The sequence below is a fragment of the Sphaeramia orbicularis genome, chromosome 12 (assembly GCF_902148855.1).
Source record: "Sphaeramia orbicularis chromosome 12, fSphaOr1.1, whole genome shotgun sequence".
Classification (NCBI taxonomy): Eukaryota; Metazoa; Chordata; class Actinopteri; order Kurtiformes; family Apogonidae; genus Sphaeramia; species Sphaeramia orbicularis.
The window spans coordinates 33,160,521-33,176,862 of NC_043968.1; the positions used below are offsets into that span (position 1 = coordinate 33,160,521).

A 16,342-nucleotide genomic window follows, 5' to 3' on the forward strand; every position below is an offset into this window, starting at 1 on the left:
TATATGTGCAAATCTACAAAACTATCAAAGCTTGAAACTTACACACGACAAGAATTTATGAAAACAAAAATAAGGAGAAAAGGAAAAGGCCTGTGTGTGAGGCCAAGTGCACCTTATGTCCTAATGTTTACTGCAGGAGAGGAAGACCCATCATACTGCAGTTCAAATTCAGAGCTTTTACTTGTAGTGTTTTAATAATGCAGATGTTACTACTTTCACATAATCAATCCTACCTCAAGACACTCAAACCTAAAGGTTGTCCAGTTAAACATTAACTGTGGGACTTTTTTTGGCCTGGCTAAATGCCAAAAAAAAAGGTGAAAACCACAGTGCACATGGAGCACAATGATTCCCTCAGGACTCATTCAACAACCATCCCCCACAGGTTGTTACAGCACTGGCCTATAAGTATAAAACCTCCAGAAATAACTAGTGCAGCTTTACCAAGTTTGAGAGTAATACAGAAAAATTAAGTCAAAAATGCTGGTTGGTTGTAGTTTCCAAATACAGTCTTGGGTCAAAATGGGAAACAGAGAATTAATGAGAGAATGAGTTTTACTCCAAAGGACTGTTTGTCTCAGAGCTACCTGCTCTGCTTCAAAACACTGTCAGCACATGACAATATATTCACTTTACAGGTTCCTTCTAATGGAACATTTATTCATCTATTGTATAAATGTGCATACATCAATACATATGTGTAATAACACAATAACACTTTTCTCATTTGTTTTCCAATTCATCCTATTAAGGTATGTCCAATTTAGCACATTTAATCTGGCAGAAAATTTCTACAAATAAATCGATAAAAATTGTAGACCCATATTAGCTTTAGGACCAGCTCCAGATCTTCTTCAGTTACCATGGTAACAGTGACATGTGCTAAAGGGATCCTGCATTACCTAAAGGAAGGAAATCATTGCTGTGTAGTCTGCTTGTTGGCTTTGTACTTCATGTTCACTGTTTACTGTAAAGAGTGCATCGCAGCCCCTTCAGATGAAGAAACAGTAGAGTTCACACGTACAAACATGGTAAGCAAACCAAGGCAGATCAAGGTACTGCTTATAGGATGAGTTATATAGTTAAACCAGTTATTCCCTAGCTGCCTAAAGCAATGTGAACTAAGGTGTGGTTAAAATACTCAAGAAGGCACGTAAAACTGAATGTATTTCAATGTGCAGAGATTGTTTTGAAGTAGATATGGAAGCGCAGATTGGAAGAGACAAACATTCCATTTGAGTACCAAACCAATTTTCTCATTAATTCATAGAATTTCATATTTTGATCTAAGACTGTGTCTTAAAACCTACGCCTAACCACCACTTTTTACTTAATTTTTCTTTACTAGATACACAAACTTCATAAAAATTCGCTGCTTTTATTCTGGAAGCATTTTGCTTGTAGACCAGTGTAATCTGTAGCTGGTTTTATTGTCAAGGCACTCTGAACAGATAAAGAACAGATTACAGAGAAATAATTCCAATTTGCTTTACCATTGGGCCAATAAAATATTACTGGGGGCCCATTTGATGCTTCATTAAAAAATAGATGAAAAACACTGCCCACATTCTACCCGATAGCACTTCTAAGTAAGATACAAATGTTCCTTTTCCTTATTCAGTGCTTCATTTTCTTCCACATTTTTCTGGTTCGGTCCCAGGTCATGCATTTCATTCATTTCTGCATCACTTGTGAGTAATTTCTTCCCCTTCAACCTGATAGACATTTGTGATACAAGTAAAATAACAACAAATGTGAGGAGCATGATGGCAGTGCGGAATGGAAACAGGCGATATCTGTGTCCATCCTCCTGGACCCTGTCCCATGGCAGAGGCAGCACATCAGGAAGGCCCAAGAAGGCCTCCCCAACCAAACCTCTCAGTAGTAGTGAAAACACAAACCCACAACTGGCTCCATAGACGTTAACCCACTGGGATAAGTAGAGGATGCATATCACCTGAGGAGTCATCATTGAGTACAACACATCTGAACTGAGGATCCAAAAAAGGGCAACAGAGGACGTTGTCAGAGCTAGACATGCCCCGATCACACCACACAGGAGAACTGATACTTTAACCACCACAAGGACACTCTTCTCTGATGCCTAAAAGAGAGGACATAAATATATCAGATCATATTTTAGCAAGAACGAGCCTTGGCTCCTGTGAAGTAAGAAATCATTTTCTTCATGTTCCATGTGAATCATGTATTTGTATTTTTAAAACAGCATATTTGCATACTCTACAGGTACAGTTTGTAACCTTTTCCTGAGAAAACACCATACAGGCTCATAGAACAACAACCCCTCTCAATCATCACCTCTGACCCTCTGTCACTGTGTCATGTTGTAGTTCCCTGTAGAAACCATGCCTACTGTCTGTATTCATATTGTGTTGTGGGTACTGAGGTTGTACCTACAGCCCATCAGTAACAGCACCACACAGTGTACAAGCCACTTGGTTATGCAGCGCGCTGTCTGCTCTGAAGTACTGCATAACTGTGTGTGAGAGACAAAACTGTAGGCAAAGCACAGAGACCGATTAGCCTCTAACCAACTCTGATAAACCATAAAAATGGGGAAGCCTCTGGCACATTCACATTGAGTTTTGCACAGGTGTGAATGGATAAGCAAGACTAGATGCATAGTTGTCTTCTAGAACATTGCACATACAGACCAGTGTCATTTGTCCAGAGGATGGCTCATTTTCATGAAAATTCCTTTATACCTCACTGCCTTCCTTACTATTGTTGGAAGGATATATTGCTTGGAATTGGCCTTTAGTTGACGATTTTGTTGACTTCTCATCTTTATTATGTTTTCCTTTTCCTGAGTCTTGGAGACTTCTGTACCTACCTGTCTGTAGATGATGTTCTTGTAGATATTTCGGGCCAGTTGGGAGGCAGCAGACAGAAGAGCAGAGTCGACTGATGACATTACTGCTGCAGCAAGTGCTCCCATACCGATCAGAGAAACATAGAATGGACAGAGATGCTGAAGGGCAATTGGCAAAATCGTACCAGCTTTACCCTGTTCATACGGGCTGGGTGACCCAAAGGTGGTCTGGTTCCAGTCTGAAACAAAACACATCAAGTAGATACAATGAAAATGTATGTGTATCCTGCTGAATTCTATGTGATATAAATATGATGTTTTAGTTTTGACTTAATAAAATTATATATATATCAGTGGCGATTTCTCACAGACTGCAAGGGAAGCTCGGCTTCCCCTAAAATTACGAAAATTAAATGGTTAAATATGTACGGTTGTGTTGACATTTCATTAACTACAAATGCGTTAGAACACGTTCATCTCAAAGATGACTTCGTTCAAATCAGCTTTATCACAAATCAACGGACGAGATGTTGTTCACTTCTCCTCCCTTCCCGTTGTGCTGTTTTCTCATCCATCTCTGCTCAGTGCATTTGTCCGTAGACTGCGGGCGTCTGTGGGCTTCAATGGGACTGAGTGGAACAGTGTTTTTTCATTGCGTCAAAACTGGACGGTAATTGGATAAATGCCACGATGTTGTCCCGCCCCCGGACGCCAGCGTCTCTGGGGGTGAATGGAGTTGTGGGCAGAGCTCGGCCGGGCTGGACGCCAGAATCCCACGTGCTGATTGGAGGATCAGTCGAAAGGCTGAATCCCGTTTGATTGACAGCTGTTTTCAGATCTGCTCCTTCACTGACACAGTTCAGTTTAATACCGTCGCACATTCTGCTGTGAAATCAGAGAGAGAGAAACCACTACGAAATTACTCGTTCATTTCTTGCACTGTAAATAAAACACACTCATTGTACTTCCTTGTTTCAATTTAACATAATTTCAGCGTTTTCTTGTTTCAGTTACATAATTTCATCATTTCTTGTTCGAGTTTAATATCATTTTGTAGATAATTAAATCAATCAAACTGTCGGCTAGGTCGGAGTGAAAGGAGCATCTGTAGTTTAAAAAGGCTGAAGTCTTACGCCTGCAACACAATGGGCCAAGGCGATCTAAGCAGCCAAGCTCTGCTGGACATTGAGAGGACACTGGTCCAGTCCCTGGGAAAGACGCCGACTTGGTACGATAAGGTCACTGAGCATTTTCTTAATTTTTTTTTTTTTCCTTTTTTCATGTAAGCCGACAATGAGCTTCCCCTGTCTGAAAGACGAGCAGCCGCCACTGATATATATATATATATATATATATATATATATATATATATATATATATATATATATATAGTTCTAGAAATCTTTGTTATGGAAGTTACCAAATTCATGGCCACAGATAACTTCCATAACACTCAGCAGAAAAAAAACAAAGGCTATGTTGTTGTCATATTGATCACAAACTGAGAACACTAAGAAAAGAATGAGAACTGAACTGGTAGATGCAGATACAGCCCCAATAATGAGTGATGGGATGCCAAGGATAGGACATAAGACTGCTCCAATGTAACAGGTGATCTTAGCCTGGGCATCTGTGGCTGCAGACAGAACTCGCTGGTAGAAAATCTGATAGCAAACCCCTCCAATGGACTAGAAGAGAAATAAAGAGATATTTTTCTTCAGCATGAATCTCCCACACATTATAGTCCTTAAAAACAACTAATGCTGCATTCCAGGCAGGTTTTTGAGCCCCAAGTCAGGACTTCAAACCACTACTCATGACTTTGTAGCGTTCCAGGGAAGTCACGTCAAACTGCTTGAGGTGGTAGCTGAATGTAAACAAACCAGCATGGCAGACCGTACGGGGCTTATGCTCATTTACAGTCATTTCTAACCCAGACGTGTTTGGTCTTTGCTTATTTGAGGGAAACAGAGGAGGACAAACGGTGCATAAGGCAAGAGAACCTGTTATGCCTTTTATGTCATGTCATGTTATTTGTATAGTTGAATACGGATTTGGTATTAATTTATTCTTGCGCTCAATGGACTGAAAACTAGCTAACACTAGAGTAGCTGCAGATTATGCAGAACATTTGCAGATAGGCTAAATAATGTTAGCGCAATACCTTGTTTTAATAAACAACTTGAATAAACACTGCATCCATGGGGGGCGCCATTGTTGTTTCACAGGCTTTGTGACGTCAGAGTGCAGAACTGGGAGTACATCAATCTCGTATGTGTTCACAGGTGGGATGTCATGGGTTTGACTGCCATTCCAGTGCATTTTCACTGGTAGAAGGTTGGAAAAACACAGGTTATGGGTTGCCTGGAATGCAGCATTATTCCACATAACTTCAGGTACAACTGTAACTGTGGAACCATAGTCACATTTGGTGGAATGTAGAAAATTATTTGTACACCAACCTTTAAAATACACATCTACTGTATAGTTGGTTGTAATCATTACAGCAGTGACATGGGCAGAGGCATAAGTCAGTATCTACATTCTTTATCAAAATGCCACAGACCAGACATTGAGACAACCCATTGCATGAGTACTTTTACTTTAAAAAAAATACTAGTAAGTAAATTTAAAAATAAATACTTAGTAATTTTACTTAAGTAAGATTACTGATGTAGTACTTCTACTATTACTTGAGTAAATATTTTGCAGGATATTTGTACTTTTACTTGAGTACTAAGCTTCAGTAGTTCCTTCCACCACTGCTGCCAGTGGCAATAAGCAACATGGATAACTCAAACCTTTAGTGTCATAAGGAGCTAATATCCAGCTACTGCTCAACATGTGGAGGCCAACAGCCGAATGGCAGATGCAACATTAAGGCAATAGAATCTGAAAAATGTATGAGGCATTAACCAGGGTCCTACAAAAGATCTCCCTCAAACAAATCCTCCCTTTATGCCAACCAGTCTGTAGTTCCTGTTCTGGTGGAATAAGATGACATCTGAGCTGTCAGGGTTGCCTGCTACATCATACACCTGGTTTACTGTGTCCACAGGCCTTGTTCTCCAGTGTGTCCTCTAGGTTGAGGGCCAGAGAAACAATTCATTGATCTAAAGGAGACATGTGATCTTAGCCATGCTCCCTGACTTGGTTAGCTATAGGGTCCTAGTATTCTTGTCAAGGTGGGCAAATGGTCTTGGGTCTGGCCAGTAGCACTTCAACTTCTCCAAAAGCCAGGTGAGGATGTAACCTCAAAGTGTTGTTGAGCAACAGACAGTATCTCTCTCTCTCTGCTAAGTGCTCCCAGAACTCTTGAGGGAGCTGAGAGACCAAGGAGTTGATGCTCCAGTTGGCATTACATCATTCTCTTCTAAATCCCTGCCAACCGCTCGGATGTTGAAGGGGGAGGTGAAGCCTGCACCAACATCTTAAAATGTTCCGTCTCAGCCTCTAAAGCATCTGTTTCCTGACAAGAGGGAGCAACTTCCTTTACCCTCTTTCATTTTGTGCTAGTATAATCATCCTGACACTTGCTTTTCCACTTGTCCCATGGTTTATAGAACACAAAGCCCCTATAAATGTCCTCTGAGGGTGGAATGTCATTGGTACAAACTGGTTGGAAAACAATATTATTAATACACACTGAACGTTCTGGAAGTGAAATAATGAAGAGTTGGAGGGAGAATGATGATGATTTAAAGTATGTGTTAAAGGTCATCATATGAAATGATCACAGCATGCCATACCTATCATGTATAAAATATATATGTAAGTGAAGAAACATATAATAATAAAAAAAAAAAAGTAAAGGAACTAAAACATACTGGTACGATAATAAAAAACAGTATAAAGAATGGTGAAGATGTAAAGGTGTAAAGTGCAGTAAGAATGTGTTAAAAGGAAAAAAGTGGTTATGTCCAAGCATGACTAGGGCAAGACCTGAACCAGGTCAGCACGACCCTGGAAACTATTGTAACATTCTAATGGTGAAATTTTGTAAATTCAATGAAATGATCATTGGTCATGGGAAACAGCAGTTCTGAGATGAATATAAGGAGGGCGACGAGTCCTGTTGGTCAGAGTAGTTCTGGAATAGCTTGGAGACACTCAGAATTGCTCTTAGGTTTTTTGTCTACAATAAAACTCCGTTGCCTTGAAAGCTGACTTCTCCTGCTGATTTTTTTTTTTTTGAAGACATCAAATAAGCTTTTTGATCAGCAGTACAAAGTCAAGTCCTTGACTCTGGCCCTTGATTTGAGATTTCCACATCAATTGTACAAAAGTCATTAGGAATCCATTACCAGCAGCAGCAAGTTATCTATCCAGTAACCTGCATCCTCCAACTCCAGTTTTCCAACCCATGGGTCCTGGTACAGTTTATTCACTGCAGCAGCAGTGATGTTAGCAGCAGAGGGACTTGTCAGGATGAAAGGCACACATATCCACTGAAATAAGAAGAAAGACAGGTTAGAGACTTACAAATGTAGTTGTCCTGTTCAGCTCTATGAATAAATAACACTAATAGGGACTAAACAGATTGTAAAGAAATATAATAAAGCTTTATGTCATGTCTCGTCAGATGTGTTAATTATGTTAATGTTTAGTGTTTCATGTCTCGTCTTTGGTTTTCAGTGTTTTGTCTTTGTTTCATTAGTCACTTTATGTTAAGTTAGAGTTTTACATTTTGTCCTGTCTTGCACTTCCTGTTTTATTTTGTACACATCTCTTCCTTCTTGTTTCAGACCCTGACTTCCTCCCTTTGTGTGTTTTCCCACCAGTGTGATTGTCAGCCCCACCCCTGATTGTTGTCACCTGCGTTCCCCTACCTCATGTATAGTCCTGTCTCCCTTTGTCTTGTGCCAGTTTGTCTGATTCCGTCATGGTGTTTCACGTCAAGCTGTCTACCAAGTTTTTCCATGTTTGTCAAGTTTTCTGTTTTGTTCATTGTAAAGATTTGTTTGTAGCTTTTATATCCTCCCTGTGAGTGCCTTTTGTTAATCACTTTTTCATTATTAAAATATTTTTGTTAAAATCTTCAGTTTTTGTGAGTCGTGCATTCGAGTCCACCATTTTCATATGTTAAGGAGTTCTAACACTTTAGACATGTTGCATGCTCCATGAACCACAGACCAAAGAATTCCCTTTACTTGAAAGCCATGTTTCAACCAGATAAAAATTACATGAAAATACTTTGAACTGATGTGAATTATTGTGATCATACCAATCCAAGAAGCATGAAGATCAGCTGGATCACATCAGTGTAGGCCACAGAATACAGGCCTCCCATTAGTGTGTAAAGGATGGCAACAGCAGCAGAGATGCACACAGCCACTGAGGAGGGGATATCCATGACCACACCCACTGTTCCTCCTGATTCCAAAAACATTCATTCAGAGTCAGTACAATAGTGAATGACACCGGTGCTTTGGCTTTATTAGGGTTTGTACCAGAATACACTGGAGCTACATCCTGATGTGATTAGCTGTTTTGTAGTTAGCTGCTATTAACTGATAATGCTAACAGGGTTCTGATCAGCTGTAATGAGACAGCTGAAGAACACACAATGAACAACAAACCAAACATAAAACATAACATGTTGCATTTGTAAAGAAAACACTGCCTTATACTTCACTAGATTTAACTGATTTAACTACAGTGACTTAATTGTAGTCACTGCATATGTGTCTATCTTCTGGTTCCAGTTGTTTGTCAATTGCAGTTTGTTGTAGAATACCTTTCATCACAAAAATAATTTTTATTTCAACTGTTCCGAATGTAAGTAAGGTAAGATAAAAAAAAAATATATATGACTTTTTCTCACCATGGGGACATTTCACAGTTTAACAGCAGCAACATACAACAACCAAGAGCATAGAAAAACAGGTAGAAAAATAACAAATGAGTGAAACATGAAATATAAAGAGAAATTAAAAAAAAAAAAATCTGATATTTACATAGGTATTTATCTAAATTTAGATTTAAATGTGAGGATTGTTGTTTTAACATTTCCATTAGTGTTTCATACCCAGATCTCTGTCCTTTGATAGTGTTAATTTGCTATCTCATGCATTTAATTCTCGTTCAGAAGTTGTTCTTCTTTCACAGTAAATAGTCACACTAATTCCAGCAGAGCACATCCTGTTAGCAAATATGTTTCCATTTTTAAGAAAAACTCACTCTTTATTTATGGCTCACCTAGTGCAGCAAGAACGCCAGCTGTCCAAAAGATATCTGACAGAATAACAGGAATAAACAGCACAGCAGCTACAGTGTTTCCATATTTCTCTTGAAAAGGGTCCATGAGAGTTACATAATTCTTTGACCGCATTGGTGTGGTGAAGAACATTCCACCTGAAATCACACAAACAGATGTTTTTAAACTGTGAATATACATTTTTTAAAAACATTTATTTGTATTCAGTTTCTTTTATATCATATGTTGTTCCGTGTCTTCGTTCTGATTGGCCATGGTAAAATACTGTACCAAGCACACACCTGTCACAGCATTACTTAAGTGTTACTAAAGCCGGTACATTTATTTTAAATGTTAAATGTTTCATTGTGAATTTTGATTTACCAGGTTAGCTTTAGACAAGTGCTGGAAAGAGATGAGGAGGATAAACAATAAACAAGACACACTGGGATTAATGAGAGCCTGAAGAGCTCAAAGAGTCAATATATTCTACTTCACAGACTGACCTTATAGTTCTTTTTGCTTAACAAATGACCTGGGAGCATCTACCATGATAAGAACTATCTGAATTCTCTAAATGCAAAGGAAAGGAACTTCAGTGCTTCCATTAGTACCTGGTTTAGAATAGGATCCACTGAACCATCTTTTAACAAAAGAGAGGACGGAATGCCATCCACCAATTCAGTGCAGGGGCATTACTGGCCGACCTGACTGTTCATGAAAACAGCCAAGATGACAGGACATGTATTTTCATCTAATGGCTAAACTGTCTAATGTGATGATATGTTTTTTACTTTGAAAACCTGCAAAATATGAAGTTAATACAGCAGAAGCCATGCTGAGTTAGCATGAGTTGGATCCTCTGAGTCTACTGTATATATCAATGATTCATTTTAAGATCCTTCAGCAGCGAGAGAAATGCAGTTGAATCAGGTTAAAGGAAGAGTATTTGTTGAGTAAAATGTTGGCAGATGATATTTTAACTTATCAAGTAAACTGAAGAATGAAAACATGTAAGCTGATAGATTTACTGACATAATTTGTAGCTTTATGCTGATTTTGCATGGATTTATTTCATATACATTTTTAAATCACATACATATGATTTAACAAAAAATAAAGGATTTCATCACGACTTCACATTGTACCTAACAATGCTCCTCGTGTTGCACTATCTCAGCCTCTAGATCCATTTCACCTAACACACTCACCAAGAATCAGGTTTAGAGAGAAGGCAATGGGTCCCACAGCCCACACCAGCCCTTTTGTAGGGTCATAGACCATTTCAGCAGTACCCAGAATGTAGCCCCCTCCAACCCAAGTGGCTGAAAAAAGAAAAACTATACTGTAGAGATATTAAATACATTTATACCATGGTCACAGAAAAAGAAAACCATTCTACAGCCATATGAGCTAGTAATGTTTTTATTCCACCACTTTTTTGTGGATGATGGGGGATGTTTTACCTGTCATAGTAAAGATGCTGACCAAAATGTTCAGGTTTCGTCCTCCAACCATTGCAACTTCACTGCGACTCTCAGTGCATTTCTTCTCCTCCCGTTTGGCTTTCCTAGACGCCCAAATGCCTGTACCCAGTACAATGATGTAAAACACTCCTATGGACAGGAGCCCAGGCCAGTTTACTGCCATCTTTAGTATCTGCAGAGACAGGATCCAAACAAAATGACTTCAAGGCTCCTAAAAGGGCATTACTCAGTGTAACTTTGGTGTAAATGAGGTAAAGAAGTTTCAGCCTCTGCCTCTTGGTTCACTTCCATTACACTGCATCCTCACTCACTGCATGATCCTGAAAATTGTGACAAAGTTGGAAACATGTGACTGTGGGGATCATGGGCTGAATGCAGATGTAGATGTATGACAGGAGTAGTTCAGAGATTTCTGATAGAGGATCACAAGACACTTATGCAGAGCCACAAGGCTCTGAAAGGGTTAGTTTGAGTTTTTGCACTAGTTTCAATGTAAACATCCATATTTATCTGAGTGTGCACAATTTTTAGAATTTTTAACCCCCTTTTCATGCCGTCATACAGTCCTTTCCAAAGGGAACCTGAAACCCAGACACCAACTAGAGTTCACTGTCTTCGTGCCACTATAGTGTTTTCTTTCATATCTAAAAAAAGACAAACAATAAAACAATCAAAGTACTCAGTTTATTAAGAAAAAATCAACAGCCATGTCTGAATCTGGAGGTTCAGAATTATGATAAAAAGACTTTGGGCTAACCTGTCAGAAAACAAATATTTGGCTTTTTTTTTTTTTTTTTTTTTTTTTTTTTTTTACAAATTCAATTTAATTTAATTCAATGAGTTATACAGAGTGACATTCATTTTATCAAACACTTACAATTTAACCAAATGCCACGGTTTAACAAGATCAGCGTTGGACATGATAGTGACCACCCAGTCACCCCTTTTGACAATGAGAGCTGCCCTACATACACCCCTGTTTTTCCCTGCTCCTCTATCAGTAACATGATCCCATCACCTCATCTGTGCTGTATTCTCCTATCTGCTCCCACAACCATGCACTGACCCCAACAGACCAGGTCAACATCGCTGTCTAAATTTGACATGTTAAAACCAATTTGACCCTGCAAATGAATGTGAGTGTTGGTCAGTACTTACATGTGAAGATCAATTTGAGTTGATTTAACAGAACAGACTGCTGTAAGCTTCAGCTTGACGTGTCAGACAACACCACACCCATGCGCATTAATTGTATGCATGTAAACTAATGGGAGGCACTATGGCACAAGCACCCCTTCAAGACTTCCACCACTGTTTTGTGCTTTGACCTGTCTTTGAGGTCCTTTTTATCTGTGAGCAGGTGTGGAATCAAGACTGAGGAATACTCACAGGACTCATTTATGGGTACAAGCTAGAGAGAACAGATTGCTCAGTCGAGGGCACTGATAAATCCAGGTCTGAACGCACTTCTTGTTGTACAGAATTTGTATACTGTAAATACCATAACCTCTGATCCAAAATAGGGGATGGAGTGAGTGCGTCTCTCCATACATAGTTGAATAATGTAAATATATCTGATTGTACACTATGCACTTTGCACATTCCTGAGGGATACAGAAGGACAGAGTTTTGGTGAAATATCCAACTTCCATCCTTGGTTTAGAGGCTTTCTACTCACTGTTATTTTGACCTATGGTTTTATCTCACACAACAGAAGAGTACAGGCCTCACTTTACATAACAGTATCAAGGAGGAAACATTGTCCACTTTAACACAGAGATCCTGGAAAAAAGGTGAGATGGTGATCCTTCCTTTTTTCCGCCACTGACCAATTTCCATCACCAAGCCAAAGGAGTAACAGAGGTGAAACAGGCTGGACTTCTACACAGCAGACCTGTGTTCAAGAATCAATGGGGCGGTGATGCAGCACGGCGTATAGTGTGACGTATAACTTGCACGTCGGAAATACCCTGAGCAGAGCGGTGTTGCTAACGTCTCCAGAGTCGGCCTGTCTTTCACCGGCCCACAAATGTTAGTATGGATAGAGTTCTCCTCTCAAAGTGACCACGGCTCGCAGATCTTTCTGGTTGCGTTGATATGTTTGTTTACTGTACACAGCATCATTTTTAAATCCCCCCTGGTGTGGGAGAGACAGCAGGCGCATATGAAGGCACTGGCATGGATTCTGTGGCAGCCGCCCTGGGTGCTGCAGGTTCGTGCCATGGGTGAAAATAGCGTATAGCCGCAGCACCAGTGACATGTAGCCGTAGCACCCTTGGCACAAAGCGGTGGCAGCACCAGTGGCATGAACCCACGGCACCGAGGGCAGCTGCCACAGAATCCATACCAGTGCATCCATATGCGCCCACTGTCTGTCATCAAAACATCAGACCTTGGTTGCAGAACGAGAGGTGTTCCTTTTACATAGTGTTCCAGAATCATGACTCCACCTTTATCACAGCTGTGTTGCTACTTCCAGAGGCATTACAGAGCCATGACAGAGGTGGGATCAAATGATCCACCATTTTGTTTACACAGACATTGTTCTGACTTTGGCTCTAAACTGAAGCCAATGCAGCAGTATCTTAAAGTTGTAATACCGCTGACAGCCACTGGGGGCAGCTCTGATCGACCACATTTGGAGTGGATGTCGCAATTACACTTGCAGCTGCATGTGCAGACTGGTAGCAGAATGACAGCAGAAACAAGTGAGAGTTAATCAGCGAGTTGCTCAAGATAAGTAATAAAAATGTCTTGTTATGCCTTTGGATAACTCAAAATACAAATAACGATCATGTACAAGTTCAGACTGTTGTTGAAGACATAAATTTGAATCTAACTGTAGACATTAAGCCTCTAGACAGGCAGCTGCATTATAGTTGTGGTTAATAAGTTCCACTAACAAGAATCTCAAATGACTTTTTTGTGCAATATTTAATAAAGTTTTCCATTTTACCATGTTATTAAAATAGCGTTTAGTATTAGCCCCCCAAAAGACCCTCCCTTTGGACCATTCAGGTTCCTGTGTTTCCAATCATTTTGTAAAAAAAAAAAAAAAGGTTACTTCTGGCTTCAAAATGTGTAATGCTACTGATAGTTGCTGCTTGCAGCCTCCGGAAAGTCTTGTTGCCAGTGGACTTGTATTGAACTCTCAAAAAAGTTTTTTTTTCAGGACCCATTCTGGTGCAGTTAATTTCATTTTGACCCTGGTAGTTAGTTGATGGTCTAAATTAGAATTTCTCCTCTACTGATAAGACCTCAGGTCAAATAAAACCATTTGTGGTCTGCTATGTCAGGCTTTGATTGACAGGTCTATATGAAAGCACCACTTACCAAGTTGGGCTTTCAGAGTCTATTTTTTATATAAAGCCTTTTTTCCTTATGTCGTGGTTCCTCTGTCTCCTATTTACACTCAACTACCACTTTATTAGGTACACCTTCCTAGTCCCTGGCAGGTGAATGTATATGCAGTCCATGGTTTTCTAAATAACATAGCTTTACAGTACTTTAGGGTCTTTTATTAACCAGGTAATGGCACTGGTGATCCTGGACACAGCTTAGGCAAAACTGAGCTTGTGAAGTAAAGTAAAACAAAGGATGTGTAAGTGATGCTGCAAACATATACGGACATTTATGAGTAGAGATACTGGCATTTATGAGGCTAACATCAAGGACTAGTCCTTGTTGAGAGTCAGGACAAGAGAGAAGAGGAAAACAGATGCAGTATCTGGAGTATGGGTGATGGAAACATGACAGAACCTGTAGCACTGACGACAGAGAGGATCTGCCCCAGAGGGTAAATACATGAGTTTATTTCAGTTTTCCACAATCGCCAAGACACGTTTTTTCAAAGCTGCACCCCTTTTCGCAACATTGTAAATACAAAACCAAGAATTCAAACTACATGCACAAAATCTCTCACTCTAACAGTTTTTCTGAATCGCTAAAACACTGAACCCCATTCTCTGACTCATCTATTCAGTTGCACAAACTCATTTATCAAATCAGTCACTTTTTTGGCATAACCTTAAGCTGGTTCTCATACTTAGACACAATTTTCACACCCGTAGCACACTTTTTGCACAACTCTACACACATTCTCACTTTCTAAAACACATTTCTCACTGTGATGCACAAGAGCTGTAAAATGGTGAACACAGGAGACAAACGTTCAACACAAATACAGCACAGTTGTCATCAAGTACACACAACCACTCAAAACTGAATACACTATTTTCAAACCAACTGCACATGATATGAGCCAGTTCAGCGTGCACTGGACACAAACAATGGATGGAAGCAACCTGAGAGGCAGAGGGCTCTGGCTATGTTGTAGTTTAGGACAATGTCCAGATACAAGAGCGGTTCAATATCAGCCAGAGTTTCATAAATGTTTGCCTTCCTCCATACAGCCCTTCCCTGAACTCAACAGGAGAATGTTTCTCTGCAAGGCGGTGGAAGGTCTGTAAGAAAGGTAAATGGGTAAACGGTAAAAGAAAAGCACATTACTATAAAACACTCAAAAATCTTGTACATCTTCAAATCAAACTGATGACAGGTCCATTCTGCCTCAGCATCATGTCTTTGTGCAGCATCTGTCCAGAGGACTTCATCCATACTACAGGTTATATTGTCCCTTTCCCTGTGCATCACAGTGAGAAATGTGTTTTAGAGAGTGAGAATGTGTGTGGAGTTGGGCAAAAAGTGTGCTACAGGAGTGAAAATTGTATGAGAATCAGCTCAAGGCTGTGTCAAAAGAGTGATTGATTTGATAAATGAGTTTGCACAACTGAGTAGTTGAGTCAGAGAATGGGGTTTAGTGTTTTAGCGATTCAGAAAAACTGTAATAGTTAAGTTTAAACAAAACAGCAAAATATGTATTCAACACCTGGCTGTGGAAACCGCAGAAGAAGCTCTTCGCAACACACATTTAAAACAAATAAACTGCACAACATCACTGATCACAGATTTAAAGGCTGAATAATAAATACAATAATTTATATGTATCTACTGTCAATATAAATGGACTTCACTCAAAACAACAATAATAATACCAGTTTGTGATGTGGTAAATTAGTTCTTACCATGCTTTTGTTGCTTAAGTCGCTATATTTTTTAGGTGGGACCTTCAGTGTTGTTAAATGTTATTTAATGTGGAGTAATTGGTAGTTTGGCTCATTACATTTGCCTGTGTAAGTTTTCATTTTTCCAAGTCATCATTCTTCCTTCAGCCTATGTGGTCACTGCCAGGTGAACCAGTGCAGAGGTTCACCTAGTAGAGGTGGGAACAGTCACTTTACATAGTATACCAGCAGTATGGAATTAGATAAACTTGAAATTGCAAAATACTATTTGTAATTTAGAGTATGATTTTAGATCAGGGTTAAAAACCCCTGAAAAGAATGATTCAAGATTTGATGCAAACTATTAAATCACTGGCCTCAATGAGTTCATATTCAACCAGTGGGTACCCACTAAAGAGCCTAACCCCAGGACCACTACCTCAATGACCCTAACACTTAAGGTCCTTAACACATATGAAAAACACCTACACAGACCACTCCCCTTACAGGTTTATAAGTCTGCTTTCCCCTAAATGGAACTGATTAAGTTTTTTGGATAAGAGAAGAAACATTTTCAAAAGAGCAAAACCAGTCCATTTGAACTTCCAAATCTACTAAGGAAGTCCATTTTCATTGCTTGTCCAACACTGGTGTTACTATATGGTAGCACTTGTAACATTTGTCCTTTTTGCACAATGCCAAAAGCCAACATATCACTCTAATCTTCTCTTGTTGTAGTGTGAGTGACAGTAACATTACAGGT

The 16,342-nt window shown here is 39.5% G+C and overlaps 1 protein-coding gene across 1 annotated transcript; it reads right to left on the reverse strand.

Annotated features, from left to right (window-relative positions):
- Positions 1 to 1,585: 1,585 nt before the first annotated feature.
- Positions 1,586 to 11,683, reverse strand: LOC115429079 (high affinity choline transporter 1-like). Its single transcript, XM_030148328.1, has 9 exons — positions 11,675 to 11,683; positions 10,496 to 10,688; positions 10,241 to 10,354; positions 9,032 to 9,187; positions 8,058 to 8,206; positions 7,138 to 7,281; positions 4,368 to 4,521; positions 2,855 to 3,072; positions 1,586 to 2,104 (listed from the first exon to the last, which is right to left on the reverse strand). Exons 2-9 carry the CDS (start codon positions 10,677 to 10,679, stop codon positions 1,586 to 1,588), a joined length of 1,638 nt encoding a protein of 545 aa, XP_030004188.1. The 5' UTR covers positions 10,680 to 10,688; positions 11,675 to 11,683.
- Between the last annotated feature and the right edge of the window lie 4,659 nt (positions 11,684 to 16,342).